Below are 19,479 nucleotides of genomic sequence, written 5' to 3' on the forward strand. Positions count from 1 at the left end.
GTCACCAACCTACTATCATAGGAGGGTAGTAACTCCCTTGGTGGTTGCCATCTACCAATCTACTATCACAGGAGAGTATTATCTCCCTGTGTGGTTGCTGTCTACCAGCCTACTATCACAGGAGGGTAGTACCTCCTTGAGTGGTTGCTGTCTACCAACCTACTATCATGGGAGAGTAGTACCTCCCTTGGTGGTTGGTGTCTCCAACGTACTATCACAGGAGGGTAGTACCTCCCTAGGTGGTTGCTGTCTACCAACCTACTATCACAGGAGGGTAGTACCTCCCTAGGTGGTTGCTTTCTACCAACTTTCTATCACAGGAGGGTAGTACCTCCCTGGGTGGTTGCTGTCTACCAATGTACTATCACAGGAGGGTAGTACCTCCCTGGGTGGTTGCTGTCTACCAACCTACTATCACAAGAGGGTAGTACCTCCCTCGGTGGTTGCTGTCTTCCAACCTACTATCACAGGAGAGTAGCGCCTCCCTACGTGGTTGCTGTCTTCCAACATACTATTACAGGAGGGTCATACCTCCCTAGGTGGTTGCTGTCTACTAACCTGCTATCACAAGAGGGTAGTACCTCCCTTGGTGGTTGCTGTCTACCAACCTACTATCACAAAAGTTTAGTACCTCCATGGGTGGTTGCTGTCTACCAACCTATTATCACAGGAGGGTAGTACCTCCCTGGGTGGTTGCTGTCTACCAACCTACTATCACAGGAGGGTAGTACCTCCCTAGGTGATTGCTGTCTACCAACCTTCTACCTAATATAATTTCATATGTGTACTCTAATATCTTACTTATCAGGCTTCCTCTATAATGCAATATTAAGTGTGGATTATTGATGGAACTAGAGAATCCAGGAACAATCCCGGACAAGTTGAGATATTTGGGGAAGTAAGCTTAAACCTGTGGTCCCTGCTCTTTATTAGTAAATAGGTTCTGCAATATCTGGGTGTTGGTCACTTCCAAGTGGGTGGTATTATACCCTTGATAGGACTAGACCTTTTAACTGTCTCAATAAGGATAGCAGCTCATTGCCTGCATTATAGCTTGTAAACAAAGTATTACTTGTAAAGTCAAACTTTTCTCTCACGTTTACATGATATTTTAACGTGTGTTATTTTTAGGACTATTGGCCAACTTCCCTTCAGTCGTTTTTGGAGAGATGTAAAAGACTTTCACTGCAGCAGTTGGTGCTACACCAATATGGGCCATCTACAGCAGCATTAACACACACTTCCCACACACTACAGCTGCCTCAAGAATTTTCTCGTGGAATGTCGCTGAAAAAGAGGCATGAAGTCTCAGCTCTGTTGAGCTTAATGAAGAACCTTTCAGAAAGCACTCAAAGTTCTCACGTCTTGGATGTTGGAAGTGGCATAGTGAGTACAGTCTGAATAACTTAATTTGCTTAGATAAACATGTCGTGACCATTAATTGACGAAAGATGGGAAATCACTTGGGCCGAAAAATGAAATCACAGGTAAAAGAGATCTGTATATTTTGTCTTCAGTAGATGATCTCTTAGGCCATAATACAACAGATTTATATTACCAGTTTTATTTCTTGATCCAAATGATTTTGCCTTTCATTCCTTGCTTTGATTTTTAGGTTTTAAATTACAATAGAGAACTGAATAACATGGTTATATTTCTGAAAACCAGCGTGGTACCTAAAGCCTTATTAATCAGATTGAAAACATGTGAAAATAAGATTAAATTTTGAAACCTAAAATAAAGTTAAATTACTTTTTATTAAGTTCCATAATTTAAAAAAAAATGTTTTTCATAACTTACATTGTAATTGGATGAAATTGATGAATATTTAGGTACAGGGACGGCCTGCTTTGCAGTGCTTCGTTTTACACCATTTTGCTAATACAGTGATTTTCAATTATACATATTCTTCATTTATTCAGACTTCATATAATAAATATATTCATCACTCACTATAAGCTAAGCTAAAAAATATTTTAAGGTAAGTAATGAGTCCTGGGTAGTAGGTGGGTAGACAGCAACCGTCCGTGGAGGAACTACTGTTCCACTAAGTAAGTGTAAAGTTGAAACCTGTAATTGGTGTCTTTTTTCTGTCTCATGAACATGCAAGATTTCAGGTACATCTTGCTACTTCTACTTACACTTAGGTCACACTACACATACATGTACAAGCATATATATACACACCCCTCTGGGTTTTCTTCTATTTTCTTACTAGGTCTTGTTCTTGTTTATTCCCTCTTATCTCAATGGGGAAAGTGGAACAGAATTATTCCTCTGTAAGCCATGTGTGTCATAAGAGGCGAGTAACATGCCAGGAACAAAGGGCTAGTAACCCCTTTTCCCATATACATTATAAAAATTAAAAAGAGAAACTTCTGTTTTTCTTTTTGGGCCACCCTGCCTCAGTGGGATATGGCCGGTTTGTTGAAAGAAGAAGTAATGAGTGTGCTGTATATGTGTTTTTTAGACCCAGCTTTATTACTCTATTAATATATGGTAGTGTAAACATGTTATCAGGCTTTTCTATGCAATTTTTGATTTACAGCAATAACCTGGAACTTAACCTGCTGTATAAGTGGGGTCCTCCTGTATATATTACTAAAAAAAAACTATTCCTGTTCAGTGGAGTACAGTATATTATACAATTTTGTGACTGAAATATATGAGCTACTTATAGAAGACCCTTATGCAAGGCATTTTGGGCAGCCTTATAACTAAATTAGGATTACAGGTTGGCCATCACTAATCTGGCAATCAGTACTCCAGTTCCATCAGTAATCTGGCACTAATTTCAGGTAGCATAACCTCAAATTTCTGGTGTTGCCACACCAACCTGCTACTACTGTTTGGTGGCTCTACTTGCTGCATAAGTCATTCCAATTTCTTTTTCTCCATTTATTGTTATGATCTGCTCACTTTTAGCCCTAGCCATGATTCCAATGAATAAAAGAAATGCTTCTCATTGCGTATAGCACATACACCGTACATTGTCCATAAAAGATAAGGTGGTTTTGAAGTCACTGTCAGTCACCATGAGCTCAGCTCACCCAGATAAGCTGTGACTGGTAAATTTGGACCTACATATGAGAGAACATAAGAACATAAGAAAGGAGGAACACTGCAGCAGGCCTGTTGGCCCATACTAGGCAGGTCCTTTACAATTCATCCCACTAACAAAACATTTGCCCAACCCAATTTTCAATGCTACCCAAGAAATAAGCTCTGGTATGAAAGTCCCACTCAAATCCAACCCTTCCCACTCATGTACTTATCCAACCTAAATTTGAAACTACCCAAAGTCCTAGCCTCAATAACCCAACTAGGTAGACTGTTCCACTCATCAACTACCCTATTTCCAAACCAATACTTTCCTATGTCCTTTCTAAATCTAAACTTATCCAATTTAAATCCATTACTGCGGGTTCTCTCTTGGAGAGATATCCTCAAGACCTTGTCAATATCCCCCTTATTAATACCCATCCTCCACTTATACACTTAGATCAGGTCTCCCCTCATTCTTCGTCTAACAAGTGAATGTAACTCAAGAGTCTTCAATCTTTCTTCATAAGGAAGATTTCTAATGCTATGTATTAATTTAGTCATCCTACGCTGAATGTTTTCTAACGAATTTATATCCATTCTGTAATATGGAGACCAGAATTGAGCTGCATAATCTAGGTGAGGCCTTACTAATGATGTATAAAGCTGCAGTATGACCTCTGGACTTCTGTTGCTTACACTTCTTGATATAAATCCCAGTAATCTATTTGCCTTATTACGTACGCTCAGGCATTGCTGTCTTGGTTTAAGGTTGCTGCTTACCATAACCCCCAAGTCCTTTTCGCAGTCTTAAGTTCTACATTATTTAACTTATAAGTGCTAGGGTTATGGACACTCCCGAGCTTCAGAACCTTGCATTTATCTACATTGAACTGCATCTGCCACTTTTCTGACCAAGAATAGAGTTTGTCTAAATCCTCCTGAAGTTCCCTAACATCTACGTTTGAATCAATTATCCTACCTATCTTTGTGTCATCGGCGAATTTGCTCATATCACTAGTAATTCCTTCATCAAGATCATTGATATATATTATAAACAACAACGGGCCCAAGACTGATCCCTGTGGAACGCCACTTGTTACTGAACCCCACTCGGATTTAACCCCATTTATGGACACTCTCTGCTTCCTGTCTGTGAGCCATGATTCGATCCACGAGAGCACCCTTCCCCCAATGCCATGAGCTGCTACTTTCTTTAACAGTCTTTGGTGCGGAACTCTATCAAATGCCTTACTAAAATCTAAGTAAATGATATCAAATTCTTCATCGTGGTCAACAGCCTCAAAAGCTTTACTGAAGAAAGTTAATAAATTAGTTAGACAAGACCGGCCTCTTGTGAATCCATGCTGAGTATCATTAATCAAGCTATGCTTATCGAGATGGCTTCTTATAATCTCAGCTATAATTGACTCTAGTAATTTGCCTACAATTGAGGTCAGGCTTACTGGGCGGTAATTTGACGGTAACGACTTGTCCCCTGTTTTAAAAATAGGAATTACATTAGCCATCTTCAACATATCAGACACTACACCTGTTTGAAGAGATAAATTAAAAATATTAGTTAATGGTTCACAGAGTTCCATTTTGCATTCCTTAAGAACCCTTGAAAAAACCTCATCAGGACCCGGTGACTTATTTTGCTTCAGTCGGTCTATCTGCTTCACAACCATTTCACTAGTGACTGTGATGTTACATAATTTATCTTCTTCTGGCCCACTATAAAAATTAATTATTGGAATATTATTAGTGTCTTCCTGTGTAAAAACTGAGAGAAAATAATTATTTAAAATCGAGCACATTTCATTCTCTTTGTCAGTAAGATGCCCATAGTTATTTTTAAGGGGACCTATCTTATCGCTGACTTTTGCTCTATATACCTGGAAAAAACTTTTTGGGTTAGTTTTAGAATCCCTAGCAACTTTAATTTCATAGTCCCTTTTAGCTTTTCTTATCCCCTTTTTAATGTCCCTCTTAATATCAATATACTGATTCATAAGATGACCCTCACCTCTTTTGATACGCCTATAAATTCCTTTCTTATGCCCTAGTAGATATTTCAACCTATTATTCATCCATTTTGGGTCATTTCTATTTGATCTAATTTCTTTATAAGGGATAAATGTTCTTTGAGCAGCATGTATTGTGTTCAGAAAACTGTCATATTGATAGCTCTCTTCGTTACCCCAGTCAACAGATGATAAGTGTTCTCTAAGCCCATTGTAATCTGCTAAGCAAAAATCTGGGACCGTTACTGAGTTATCCCTACTATCATACTTCCATTCAATGCTAAATGTAATTGATTTGTGGTCGCTAGCACCCAGTTCCTCTGAAACTTCTAAATTATTAACAAGGGATTCATTGTTTGCCAGAACTAAGTCAAGCAGGTTATTACCCCTTGTAGGTTCTGTCACAAATTGCTTCAAAAAACAATCCTGAACTACTTCTAAGAAGTCGTATGATTCTAAATTCCCAGTCAAGAAATTCCAATCAATATGACTAAAGTTAAAGTCTCATAGAATTACTACATTATCGTGCCTTGTGGCCCTAACAATTTCCTCCCATAGTAGTCTCCCCTGGTCCCTATCTAAATTTGGGGGATGGTATATCACACCTAAAATTAATTTTTCATGCCCCTCTGAAAATTCTATCCAAACAGACTCTGTATGTGTTACTTCAGACTTAATACCCGTTTTTATGCAACAGTTCAAGCGATCTCGGACATACAATGCCACCCCACCCCCCTTCCCGATACTTCTAACTACTTGGAACAATTTAAAACCCTGAATGTGACATTCCGCAGGCATGTCTCGACTTTTTGAATTAAACCACGTCTCAGTTAAGGCAAATACATCAATGTTGCCTGCACTAGCAACTAATCTCAACTCGTCCATCTTATTCCTAGCACTACGGCTATTAGCATAATAAACATTAAAAGACTCTCCTTTCTCTTTACCCTTCCTGCTCATTTCTGTTTTTCTACTAAACCTATTACTGTCCTTATCACCCAGTGTCACTGGCTTTTCAATATCTACCTCGTTCTGCTTATTACTAGTTCCCCTAGAACTCATAATATTACTACACTGGGACTTCACTGTTTTCCTGCCAAAACCCATACCACTAACTATTCCTAGTTTAAAGTCCTAACAGCTCCCTCCACTGCAGTTGCCAGTGCTCCCACCCCAGACCTAGATAAGTGATCCCCATCCCTGGCATACATGTCATTTCTGCCATAGAAGAGGTCCCAGTTGTCAATGAATGTTACCGCATTTTCCTTACAGTATTTGTCCAGCCAGCAATTGACACCAATTGCCCTGGACAACCATTCATTTCCAACTCCTCTCCTTGGCAAAATACCACATGTGACAGGGTTCCCACCCTTCCTCCTAATTATTTCTATTGCTGACCTATATCTGCTAATCAGGTCTTCACTCCTACGTCTGCCAACATCGTTGCCTCCAGCACTGAGACAGATAATAGGATTGCTCCCATTACCTCTCATGATGTCATCCAGATGGCTAACAATATCCTCCATCCCAGCCCCAGGAAAGCAAACTCTCTGTCTCCTACTCCTGTCCTTCAAGCAGAACGCCCTATCCATATACCTAACTTGGCTATCCCCAACAACAACAACATTCTTACCTTCCTTGGTGTCGTTAGTCGTGACGTTCCCAGTAATTGACTCACATTCGTCGGGTAGCACTGAGAATGTATTAGATGTTTCCACAACAGTTTCCACGGCAGTCTCTTTCTTCTTCATCGTTACTACCTTTCCATTCGTCTTCTTGATCGTCAACTTCGTCAGTTTCCTTTCTTGACCTGAGGACTCAAAACAGGAGGACTACTACGAATCTTCTTGTTTTCCTCGGTCAGTCGCCGAATCTCCATCTTCGCCATCCTCAATTCTTCCTTAAGCTGTTGGTAAAGTTGCTCGATGGAGGGCATCTTGCTTCAATTCGTAGAGAGTGCGCAAACAGGTCTTCACAGAGCTAAGTATACGTCACCACTGAGACTAGGTGTGTGTGGTAAATGTACGCTATACAAAAAAAAAAATCCTGCAGCATGCAGTGCATAATGAGCAAAAAAACTGCAACCGTGTTTATGATGTAAATCTAATCTTGTGGTGTATTTTCATTTATTTATTTATTTATTTATTTAATTATTTATTTATTTCATGTCTTTGCAAACAGTACATTGAGATTTTATATTTACAATAGTGGGTTGCAATGCAAAGAGAGCCTCTATTATGCCTAGGCATTATGGGCCATCTTAACATTATTGACTTACAGTCAACTTAAACTAAGGAGTATATCATAGTTGTTCAGTAGGACAGTAATTATTTCATAGTTGAACAGTAGATTATTAATTATAAGTGAATTAATTTTGTATAAGACAAAGGATATATTCATATAATCTAAAATGTTTTTTGTGAAAACAATGGTTCAGTTGTATTCCTGTCAACAATGGATAAAAGGTTTAGTGATTGTTGAAGTTATGATGTGGGAGTACATGGGTGAGTGTGTACTGAGTATTTAGCATTTAGTCTAGGGTGATTAAGTGGCTTTTGAGAAGAGTCTTAAACTGATTTTCAGACTGGGTTACTTTAATATTTTCTGGTAATGAATTCCATATTTTAGGGCCCTTTATGTGCATAGAGCTTTTACATAGTGTGATATGGACACGAGGTATATCAAAAAGAGATCTGTGTCTTGTGTTGTGGTCATGTGTCCTGTTTAACCCTTTCAGGGTCCAAGGCCCAAATCTGGAGTCACGCACCAGTGTCCAAGAATTTTCAAAAAAAAATTTTGTTATTTTTACTTATGAAATCGTAGAGAATCTTTTTGTGAAGGTAATAAAACAAAAAGTACGAAATTTGGTGGAAAATTGACGAAATTATGCTCTCGCGAATTTTGATGTGTCAGCGATATTTACGAATCGGCGATTTTGCCGACTTTGACTCCCATTTTAGGCCAATTACATTATTCCAATCAACCAAATTCTTAGCTATTTCACTAGTATTACTTCTATTCTATCGATTGAGCACAAGAAATCGCCAAGTCAACTGTTTCAACTACAAAATAAAGTGATCGGAAATTGTTAATTTGGCCAATTTAACACAAAGTTCAAAATATTCCAATTTCAAAATAGGGTCCAGAATGAACAATGTAGGCATTCCTGGCACTAAACTAACATTTCCTCTGTTCATTAGTTATGTTTTGAGGCTTTACAAATAAATTCCATTTTGATTTTTTATTCACATAATGAATTTTTATTCACACCAAAAAATAGAAGATTTACTGTTATGCAATACTGTAATAATTGTATAAATATCATCACCATATTTGTGAATGTATATTAGACCCACCAGCTGGCGTGTATTAGACGTGTGAGGTCGTTTGTTTACTCTTGAATATCGGCAAAAATTTAACATTTCTGCTACTTTGAGCTCAGTTTCAAGCCATTTCCAGTGCTAAAACCAATCAAAATTATCTCTATTTCTGTAATATGTCTTCCATTCTATCAAATGAGACCAAGAAATCGCAAATACAACTATAAAAAACATACGAAAAAACACTGCAAAGTTGCTGTTTTAATCGAAAAATCATGATTTCATTTTTTTTCTCTCATTATACACAGTGTGCTGCAGGATCTGTTTTATGTGGTGCACACATACCACATAGATGTATTCTCTCATATCTAGGCCCAAATGTACCACTCACAGTTTATCAGAGTGAGCTGAGCTCATGGCGTAGATCTACGGTTTGGACCCTGAATGTAAAGCCGTAGATCTACGGGACGGACCCTGAAAGGGTTAAGTTGGTGAGGAGAAGTTTGAGTGAAGGATTTATATTTGTGTGTATTTTTCTGTGTATGCAGTAGGGACATGAATAAGTATGGATGTTCTTAATGGTGAGCAGATTCAGACTTTTGAAAATTGGTGGAGTATGCTGGCGGGAGTGGGAATTCTTTATCATTCTTGCTGCTGCCTTTTGCTGGGTTATGAGGGGTTTTAGGTGATTGGATGTTGTTGATCCCCATGCACAAATTCCATATGTAAGATAAGGGTATATGAGTGTATGGTACAGTGCCAGGAGAGCTGATTGTGGAACGTAGTACCTTATCTTTGATAGTATGCCTACAGTCTTGGAGATTTTCTTGGTGATTTGTTGTATGTGTGTCCGGAACTTAAGGCTACTGTCAAGGTGGATACATAGGAATTTTCCCTCTGTGAGTCTTGTGACTGATGATCCATTTAGCGTTATGCTAATCAGATCATTTGTAGCTTTGTTTCCAAACTGAATGAAATAGGTTTTATCAGTATTCAGGGTAAGTTTATTAGTCATCACCCAGGCAGATATTTTCTGCAATTTGGCATTGACTGTGTTTGCTAGTATGACCGTGTTTGGGTGGAAAAGACATATGTAGTGTCATCTGCAAATAATGTGGGTTTGAGTAGCTGTGATGCATTCGGTAGATCATTGATGTAGATGAGAAAGAGGAGTGGTCCAAGGACGCTTCCTTGTGGGACTCCTACTGTGATTGGCTGGGTGGAAGTTTGCATCATTTGCATACACATATTGAGCTCTGTTACTAAGTTATGATTTTAGGTAGTTGAGGGAATGGCCTCTGATACCATAGTGCGTTAATTTGGAGTACAGTAGTTCATGGTCGACTGTATCGAAAGCTTTACGTAAACCAATGAAAATGCCCAGTGGGACTTCTTTCTTTTCGAGTGCGGTATATATTAGTTCTAGCATGTGTATGATAGCATCATTCGTGCTTTTATTATTCCTGAATCCAAACTGGCAGGGGTTTAATATATTGTGTGAGACGAGGTAGGAATAGATCCATCTATGAATTAATTTTTCAAAGATTTTAGAGAGCAGTGGTAAGTTAGATATTGGTCTATAGTTATTCAAATCAGCTTGGTCACTTCCTTTGTGGATCGGAGTGACCCTCGTTATTTTGAGGATTGTTGGGAAGGTAGCTGATTCAATGGATTTGTTAAAGAGCATTGCAATAATTGGTGACAATACTTGCAAGCTGTTTATGTCTCCTGCCTTGTTTTTAAGGGTGCTTATCATGAGCGTAACTTCTATGGGGTTGGTTGGAGTTAGGAATAGCGTATTTGGGTAGGTACCTATGAGGTAGTCTGATGGACGGGTGTTTACGCTTGGTATTTTGTTCGCTAGATTTTTACCTATGGTGGAGAAGAAAACATTGAGTCTGTTTGCTGTTTCAGTAGGTGTGAGTAGGGGTTCATTTGATTTTGTTAGCTAGATTGTTTTTTTTTTGGATAACTTTTTAGTTCCAAGAATTTCAGATAGAGTTTTCCAGGTTTTTTCATATCACCTTTGATGTTATGTAATCTATTTTCATAATACAATTTTTTAGACCTTCTCATCAGGCTGGTAAGTGCTGACGAGTAACGCTTAGACTGTTCCCTAGTTATTTGACCCATTCTATACTGTTTTTCATATTTGTGCTTTGTGTTAATGGATTTGAGGATGCTTGGTGTTAGCCAGGGATTATTCAGTCTCTTTGCTGTGATCTGTTTAGTTTTTTGGGGGCAATGTTTGTTGTAGAGGCTTTGGGCTTTTTTTTAGAAAATTATTTATACATTCATTCATATCTATATGTGTTTCGATCTCATTTTGCCAATCGATGTTATTCATAGCTGCTATAAAGTTATTAATTGCCGTCTCGTTATGTAGTCTGAAGGTTACTTTAGTGATGTCTTCTGGCAGTTTGCCCAGATTAGTTATGAGAAAGGTTGGGTAGTAGTCTGTAGTGTTGTCTGTGATTATGCCTGATTTTAAAGGGGATATGGTGTTTGTCCAGATGTGGTCTGTTAAGGAGATGCTTGTCTCGGTGATTCTTGTAGGTTTAGATATTGTTGGTAGCAATAGGCGGTTATTTATTTTGTTTGTGAATTCGGTTACTTGTGGGTCCTGGTCGTGTAGTATGTTTATGTTGAAATCTCCTGTTAGTATTAGGTGGTCTTTATTCATGTGTGTATCAGTAATCATTTTTCCTAGTTTTTCACTAAAGTGGGTAATGTTTGACTGTGGTACTCTGTAGATGTTTATAACTGTGAGGGGTTTTTGCAGGTCTTTTGATTTAAATTTGGCTATGATATATTCTCCATGTTCATCCCTTGTGCAAGATTTATTGATGCATTCGAGTTGATTTGAGTAGTACAGTGGACCCCCACTTTACGATCACCTCCCAATGCGACTAATTATGCACGCATGAACAAAGATCACTTACTACTCTCAGGTGACTTCAATATAAATCTCCTGCAAGACCAGGACCCACACGTTACTGAATTCACAAACACAATGAGTAACTGTATGTTGCTACCAACAGTAACAAAACCTACAAGAGTTACAGAGACTAGTGTTTCCCTACTTGACCACATCTGGACCAACACCATATCCCCTTTAAAATCAGGCATAATTACAGATAATACCACAGATCACTACCCTACTTTCCTCATAACAACTCTTGGTAAATTACCCCAAGACACTACTAAAGTCACCTTCAGACTTCACAATGAGGCAGCCATTAATAACTTCACAACAGCAGTAGCAAACATTGACTGGCACACTGAGCTAGAAATCTATACAGATATTGACGAATGTATTAATAATTTTCTAAAAAAGACCCAATACCTCTATAACAAGCACTGCCCTAAAAAAACTAAACAGATGACAGCTAAGAGACTGAACAGTCCCTGGCTAACACCCAGCATTCTCAAATCCATAAATACAAAACACCAATATGAAAAACAGTACAGAATGGGTCACATAACCAGAGACCAAACAAAACGTTACTCGTCAATCCTAACCAGCCTGATAAGAAGGGCAAAAAAATTGTATTATGAGAACAGATTATCCAACTTACGAGGTGATATAAAAAAGACCTGGAAAACCCTATCAGAAATTCTGGGAACAAAAAAGATATCACGAAATAGCGAAATAAAATTAGCAAAATCAGATGAACCCCAACTCCCACCAACAGAAACAGCAAACAGACTCAATGATTTCTTCTCCACTATAGGACAAAACCTTGCCAATAAAATCCCAAGCTCAGATACCCCACCAAATGACTACCTCACCGGCAACTACCCGAACACACTGTTCCTAGCTCCGACTAACCCATACGAAGTCTCCCTTATTATCAACACACTAAAAAACAAGGCAGGAGATTTAAATACCTTACCACCCTTTATATACAAAAAAGTGTCACAAGTGCTATGACCAATCATTGCAACACTCTTTAACAAATCCATTGAATCCTCCACCTTCCCTACAGTACTCAAAATAGCAAGGGTCACCCCGATCCACAAAGGAGGAGACCAAACAGAGTTGAATAACTATAGGCCAATATCCAACTTACACCCTCTCTCAAAAATCTTCGAAAAATTAATTCATAAACGAATCTACTCCTACCTTATCTCCCAAAACATACTCAACCCCTGCCAATTTGGATTCAGGCCTAATAAAAATACTAATGATGCTATTATACACATGCTAGAACATATATACACTGCAATAGAGAAAAAAGAAGTCCCACTGGGGATCTTCATTGACTTACGTAAAGCTTTTGATACAGTTGACCATGACTTGCTCCACGTAAAATTGTCACACTATGGTATAAGAGGGCACTCCCTCAACTACCTCAAGTCATACCTCAGCAACAGAAGCCAATATGTGTACGCAAATGGGGCAAACTCTTCTGCACAACCAATTACAGTTGGTGTCCCACAGGGAAGTGTCCTTGGCCCTCTTCTCTTTCTCCTATACATAAATGACCTACCAAATGCTTTGCAATTACTCAAACCCACACTATTTGCAGATGACACTACATACGTCTTCTCCCACCCGAGCCCAGTCACGCTAGTCAATACTGTAAATACCGAATTACAGAAAATATCTACCTGGATGAGGACTAACAAACTTACACTAAACATTGACAAAACCTACTTCATTCAGTTTGGTAACAGAGCTACAGATGTCCCTCTTAACATAATGATAAACGGATCACCTATCACAAAGCTAACAGAGGGAAAATTCTTAGGAATCCACCTTGATAATAGACTCAAATTTCATACACATATACAACAAATTTCTAAGAAAATTTCCAAGACTGTAGGCATACTATCGAAGATACGGTACTATGCTCCACAGTCAGCCCTCCTGGCCCTGTATCACTCTCTTATTTACCCCTATCTCACCTATGGAATTTGTGCATGGGGCTCAACAACAAGTAACCATCTCAGACCACTAATTACCCAACAAAAGGCTGCAGTTAGAATGATAACAAATTCTCACTACAGGCAGCACACTCCACCAATATTCAATACACTCAACCTACTCACCATACAAAACATCCATACTTATTACTGCACCTATTACATACATAGAACACTTAACTCTGATATTAACCCTCCCCTCAAACATCTCCTTGCCAACCTCAACAGAACACATGACCATAACACAAGGCACAGATCACTCTTTGATGTTCCTCGTGTCCATCTCACGCTATGCAAAAACTCAATGCACATAAAAGGCCCTAAAATCTGGAATTCATTACCTGTAAATATAAAAGAAACACTACCTGTTTATAAATTCAAGTCTCTTCTCAAAGATCACTTACTCACCCAAAACCAAATAAATACTGAATAACTGAACCTTATAAATTGTATATCTTAAATGTTTCTCACAATTATATCACATAAATGTTAAACCTAAAACCCAATCTAACTTTATTATTTTTTAAATACACTACCTAACAGAATACTCCATACGACTGAATGTACAACAATGCATGCAACCATATGACCTGTCTTTGTAATACTCACTTGTGCTTTATAGTTATCTGTTTACATTAATGTTTTATCACTGATTTCATCATTGCTTAGTTAATCTTAAGTTAATTTTAAGCCAGCCCGTAATGCTATGCATAGTATAAGTGGCTTTGGCATGCTGCTCTTATCTGTATTTTGTTGTACCTCTGTATGTGTGCTCAAATTGTAAATAAATAAATAAATAAATAAATAAATAAATAAATAACAAAAAAGGCACAATACCGTGACTGGAACGATACACAAATAACCCGCACATAGAAGAGAGGAGCTTACGACGATGTTTCGGTCAGCGTCAACGTGCTCTCTTTGCGGCTCTACCACAAGATCTCTGTAACCTTCTCTCTACCATTGCGTTTGGCACTGCTCGCCTGAATACACAAATTCATTCCTCTAAACTACGGAATAAACCTCAACGTCTCATCTCAGCTAGCCCTTGGTCTAAATTCTCCCTCACTGACTGTGTTACTAACCTGTCTTCTGTCTCACTCTCTCAGTATGAGCTTGAACTTCTTGGTTTTGGCCTTTCCTTTGCCATTTCGCCTACCCCTCGCACTGGTATTGCCCTGATTAGCTCTTTTGATTCCTTTCGTCAGTCTCGCTCCCGTAATCTTCCTGACTTGTCCACTTTTCGTGGCACTCTCCTTCCTGCTCTTGTTAGTCTGTTTTCTAAGAATCACCACCTTCCACACCGTTATCAACTTGCCCTTTCTTCTCTTAAATCTAACACTAACATTGTCATACTATCTTCTGACAAAGGTAATTCGGTAGTTATCCTTGATTGCGAGGATTACCTCCGTAAAGCTGATGTCTTGCTCTCTGACTCACGTACCTACACTCCTCTCGTTTCCAACCCTCTTGATCTCATCAAGAGAACTTTCAGCAAGAAACTAAGGACTCTCTCCGACCTCTGTCCTCCTGACTTTAACCTTGTTCAACGGTTTCGTGTCATCTGTCCCTCTCTTCCCTATTTCTATGGCCTTCCCAAAACTCATAAACCTGATATCCTCTTCGTCCTATCATATCATCTAGAGGTTCTGTCTCTTATTCTCTTGCTTCTTGGTTGGCCAAAACCCTCACTCCCTTTCTTGGTACTTTTTCTCCTGCCCACCTCCGTCACTCTCAAGACTTCATTGAACGGGTTCGCTCTCTTCCAACCTGTAAGATGCTTAGTCTTGACGTTGAGTCCCTCTTCACCAATGTCCCTCTTGATGATGTCCTTGATTTCCTTAGAAAGAAGGCCCATGAAGGGTTTCTTCATCTCCCTATACCTACTGATGTCTTTCTTGATCTTATCCGCCTCTGTGTGGACTCTAATTCCTTTTCCTTCCAAGGGGAATATTATTCTCAAACCTTCGGTGTCGCTATGGGCTCTCCTCTCTCTCCTGTCCTTGCTAATCTTTACATGGAATACTTCGAGACTGTTCTTCCTACCATCGATGTGCAACCTTCACTCTGGCTCCGCTATGTGGATGACATCTTTGCTCTGTGGCCTCATGACTCCAATCTCTTCCAACCTTTTCTTGAAGCTCTTAATAATCTTGCCCCTTCCATTAAGTTTAAAGCTGAATGGGAATCTAATTCCTTGCTTCCTTTCCTTGATGTCCATGTCCACCACTCAGATACAGTGGACCCCCACATAACGATATTAATCCGTTCCTGAGAGCTCATTGTTATGCGAAATTATCGTTATGCGAATTAATTTTCCCCATAAGAAATAATGGAAATCAAATTAATCCGTGCAAGACACCCCAAAGTATGAAAAAAAAAAATTTTACCACATGAAATATTAATTTTAATACACACAAACTGAAAAAGGCATGCACAATTACATGATACTTACCTTTATTGAAGATCTGGTGATGATTGATGGGATGGGAGGAGGAGAGAGTCTTAGTGTTTAGAAGGGGAATCCCCTTCCATTAAGACTTGAGGTGTCAAGTCCTTTTCTGGGGTTACTTCCCTTCTTCTTTTAATGCCACTAGGACCAGATTGAGAGTCACTGGACTTCTGTCGCACAACATATCTGTCCATAGTGGCCTGTACCTCTCGTTCCTTTATGACTTCCCTAAAGTGTTTCACAACAGTGTCAGTGTAATAGTCACCAGCACGGCTTGCAATAGCTGTGTTAGGGTGATTGTCATCAAAAAAGGTTTGCACTTTAAGCCACATTCCACACATTTCCTTAATCTTTGAAGTAGGCAACTTCTTCAATTTCTCTCTCCCCTCCTCCAAACCAGTTTCCTCAGGTCTGGCCTCTTGCTGTTGAAGTTGATCTAGCAGCTCATCAGTGGTTAGTTCTTCATTGTCCTCCTCCACCAACTCTTCCACATCATCCCCACTAACCTCCAACCCCAAGGACTTTCCCAATGCCACATTGGATTCCTCAACTGGCATACTCCTCTCAGGGTTAGCCGGAAACCCTTCAAAATCCCTTTGGTCTACACATTCTGGCCACAGTTTCTTCCAAGCAGAGTTCAAGGTCCTCTTAGTCACTCCCTCCCAAGCCTTACCTATAAGGTTTACACAATTGAGGATATTAAAGTGCTCTCTCCAAAACTCTCTTAGAGTCAATTGAGTTTCTGAGGTCACTACAAAGCACCTTTCAAACAGAGCTATTGTGTACAGTTTTTTGAAGTTTGCAATAACCTGCTGGTCCATGGGCTGCAGGAGAGGAGTGGTATTAGGAGGCAAAAACTTCACCTTAATGAAGCTCATGTCCCCATAAAGTCGCTCTGCCACGTCTGTAGGATGACCAGGGGCATTGTCTAACACCAGGAGGCACTTAAGGTCTAATTTCTTTTCAGTTAGGTAATCTTTCACATTGGGGGCAAATGCATGGTGTAACCAGTCATAGAAAAAGTCCATAGTGACCCATGCCTTACTGTTTGCCCTCAACAGCACACACAAATTAGCCTTGAGGATATTCTTTTGCCTGAACGCTCTGGGAGTTTCTGAGTGATTCACTAATAAAGGCTTCACTTTGCAATCACCACTAGCATTGGAACACATCAACAGAGTAAGCCTGTCTTTCATAGGCTTATGTCCTGGGAGTGCCTTTTCCTCCTGAGTAATGTAGGTCCTGCTTGGCATTTTCTTCCAAAACAGGCCTGTTTCATCACAATTAAACACTTGTTCAGGTTTCAGTCCTTCACTGTCTATGTACTCCTTGAATTCCTGCACATATTTTTCAGCTGCTTTGTGGTCCGAACTGGCAGCCTCACCATGCCTTATCACGCTATGTATGCCACTACGCTTCTTAAATCTCTCAAACCAACCTTTGCTGGCCTTAAATTCACTCACATCATCACTAGTTGCAGGCATTTTTTTTAATTAAATCCTCATGCAACTTCCTAGCCTTTTCACTTATGATCACTTGAGAGATGCTATCTCCTGCTATCTGTTTTTCATTTATCCATACCAATAAGAGTCTCTCAACATCTTCCATCACTTGCGATCTCTGTTTCGAAAACACAGTTGAACCTTTGGCAAGAACAGCTTCCTTGATTGCCGTTTTGTTGCCCACAATAGTAGCGATGGTTGATTGGGGTTTATTATACAACCTGGCCAGCTCGGAGACACGCACTCCACTTTCATACTTAGCAATGATCTCTTTCTTCATCTCTATAGTAATTCTCACCCTTATTGCTGTAGGGTTGGCACTAGAAGCTTTCTTGGGGCCCATGGTCACTTATTTTGCAGATAAAATCACCAAAAACACTGTAATAATACGAAATGTTCCGATTGTATGCTTGGATGTTACCGCGGAGGCTGGCTGGTAAACAATGCCACCAGCGGAACATGTGAGGCTGGCTCAGGCCGCACATTAGACGCGTCTTGGACGAAGAGCATTGAGCGGGTTTTTTAACGGTATGCGAGGCAAAATCTTAGCGATAAAATGTATCGGTATGCGGATTTAACGTTATATAATGCCAACGGTATGCGGGGGTCCACTGTACAGGTTTTTCCTTTTCCGTTTACCGAAAACCTATGCACAGTGGCATGTACATTCACTACTTTTCCTATCATGCTTCCCCTGTCAAGAAAAGTGTTCTTATCTCCCTCTTTCTCAGTGCCCTCCGCATCTGTGATCTTCAGTTCCTTCCAGCAGAAATTTCCACTCTTCATAATTCGTTTTCCTGTCTTGGCTACCCTTCCCATTTCATAGACTCTGCCTTCTCACAAGCTAAACGTAATTTCTTCTCTCCCAAACTCTCTACTCCTGGGAACTCTTCTGTCCTCTGCCTTCCCAACATTTCCGGTCTTTCTAATCTCAACAATTCTCTCCGTCCCTTAGACATCAAGCTTACTTTCCGCCAGACTAACACTCTTTGCACTAATCTCGTTCATACCTCTCCTCCCTCTACAGATGTTCCTGGTGTCTACTATATTTCTTGCTCCTCCTGTCCTCTTCAATACTTTGGAGAAACTGGCCGATCTCTTTCTGACAGACTTAGGGAGCACAAAAATAGTGTTAGGCTTGCCGACACTAACAATGCTCTTTTCTGTCACGTCAGAGATCACAGCCATCCTATAGACTGGTCTTCTGCTAAAACTGTCTTCCCTACTTCCAACTTTAACAGTCGCCGTCTTGTTGAATCCTCTCTAATACACGACTTTCCTTGTATGAATCTTAGTCCTGGCTTCGTCTCTGTAGATGCCTTCCTCTCCCACTACATTGTAAAATGCTCCAAACTTCAGAACACCCATGACTTAACCTGATTCCTCATTTTTTCTTCTTCTCCCTCTTCCCCTTTCCTCTTTCCTTTTTTTTGTCTTCTTCTGTCGCATGTTTCTGTTCCTTCATTATTTATTTCATCACTTCCCCTTCCCCCCACCTCTGTGCACTTGCTCTCCCTCTGTGGGCACCTAGCTCCCTTGCAGTGCTCCCCTTTCTTTATATTTGACTGGCTCCTCCTCCTTAGTTCCCCACTACTACTACCACTACCGCCGCCGCCGCCGCCGCCACCGCCACCGCCACCCCCCCCTCTTCTTGCCTATATATAGCCGTCCTGCTCCACTTCTGGTTAGTGTGACTTTGTAAATGGTCCAAGTCGGACCGAAACGTCGTCGTAAGCTCCTCTCTTCTATGTGCGGATTATTTGTGTAAGTGTATTTATGTAAGTGCGTTTGTACGTGTATGTTTGGGGGTCTGAAATGGACTAATCTAATTCACAATATTCCTTATGGGAACAAATTCGTTCAGTACTGGCACCTGAACATACTTCTGGAATTAAATAATGTCGTAAACCGGGGGTCCACTGTACAGTGGACCCCCGGTTAACGAACTTTTTTCATTCCAGTAGTATGTTCAGGTGCCAGTACTGACCGAATTTTTTCCCATAAGGAATATTGTGAAGTAGATTAGTCCATTTTAGACCCCCAAACATACATGTACAAACGCACTTGCATAAATACACTTACGTAATTGGTCGCATTCGGAGGTAATCGTTATGCGGGGGTCCACTGTATATAGCTGTTCCTCCCCTTTGCTGGTCTGTTCTACAGTTGTGTATGGCCATGTAGCCAGGATTGGTATAGACATCTGT

General features: G+C 39.9%; 1 protein-coding gene across 2 annotated transcripts in view; it reads left to right on the plus strand.

Annotated features, from left to right (window-relative positions):
* Window positions 1–19,479, plus strand: part of LOC128698471 (probable methyltransferase-like protein 25) — a 79,402-nt gene that overhangs the window by 26,700 nt on the left and 33,223 nt on the right. The window contains exon 3 of one of the 2 annotated variants that reach the window (XM_053790678.2): window positions 1,132–1,386. The exons of the other annotated variant lie outside the window; for it this stretch is intronic. Within the exon in view, the coding sequence (XP_053646653.2) occupies window positions 1,132–1,386 (255 nt within the window). The remainder of the gene's footprint in view (window positions 1–1,131; window positions 1,387–19,479) is intronic. 2 annotated transcript variants of the gene reach the window in all.

The sequence above is a fragment of the Cherax quadricarinatus genome, chromosome 88, assembly GCF_038502225.1.
Source record: "Cherax quadricarinatus isolate ZL_2023a chromosome 88, ASM3850222v1, whole genome shotgun sequence".
Lineage (NCBI taxonomy): Eukaryota > Metazoa > Arthropoda > Malacostraca > Decapoda > Parastacidae > Cherax > Cherax quadricarinatus.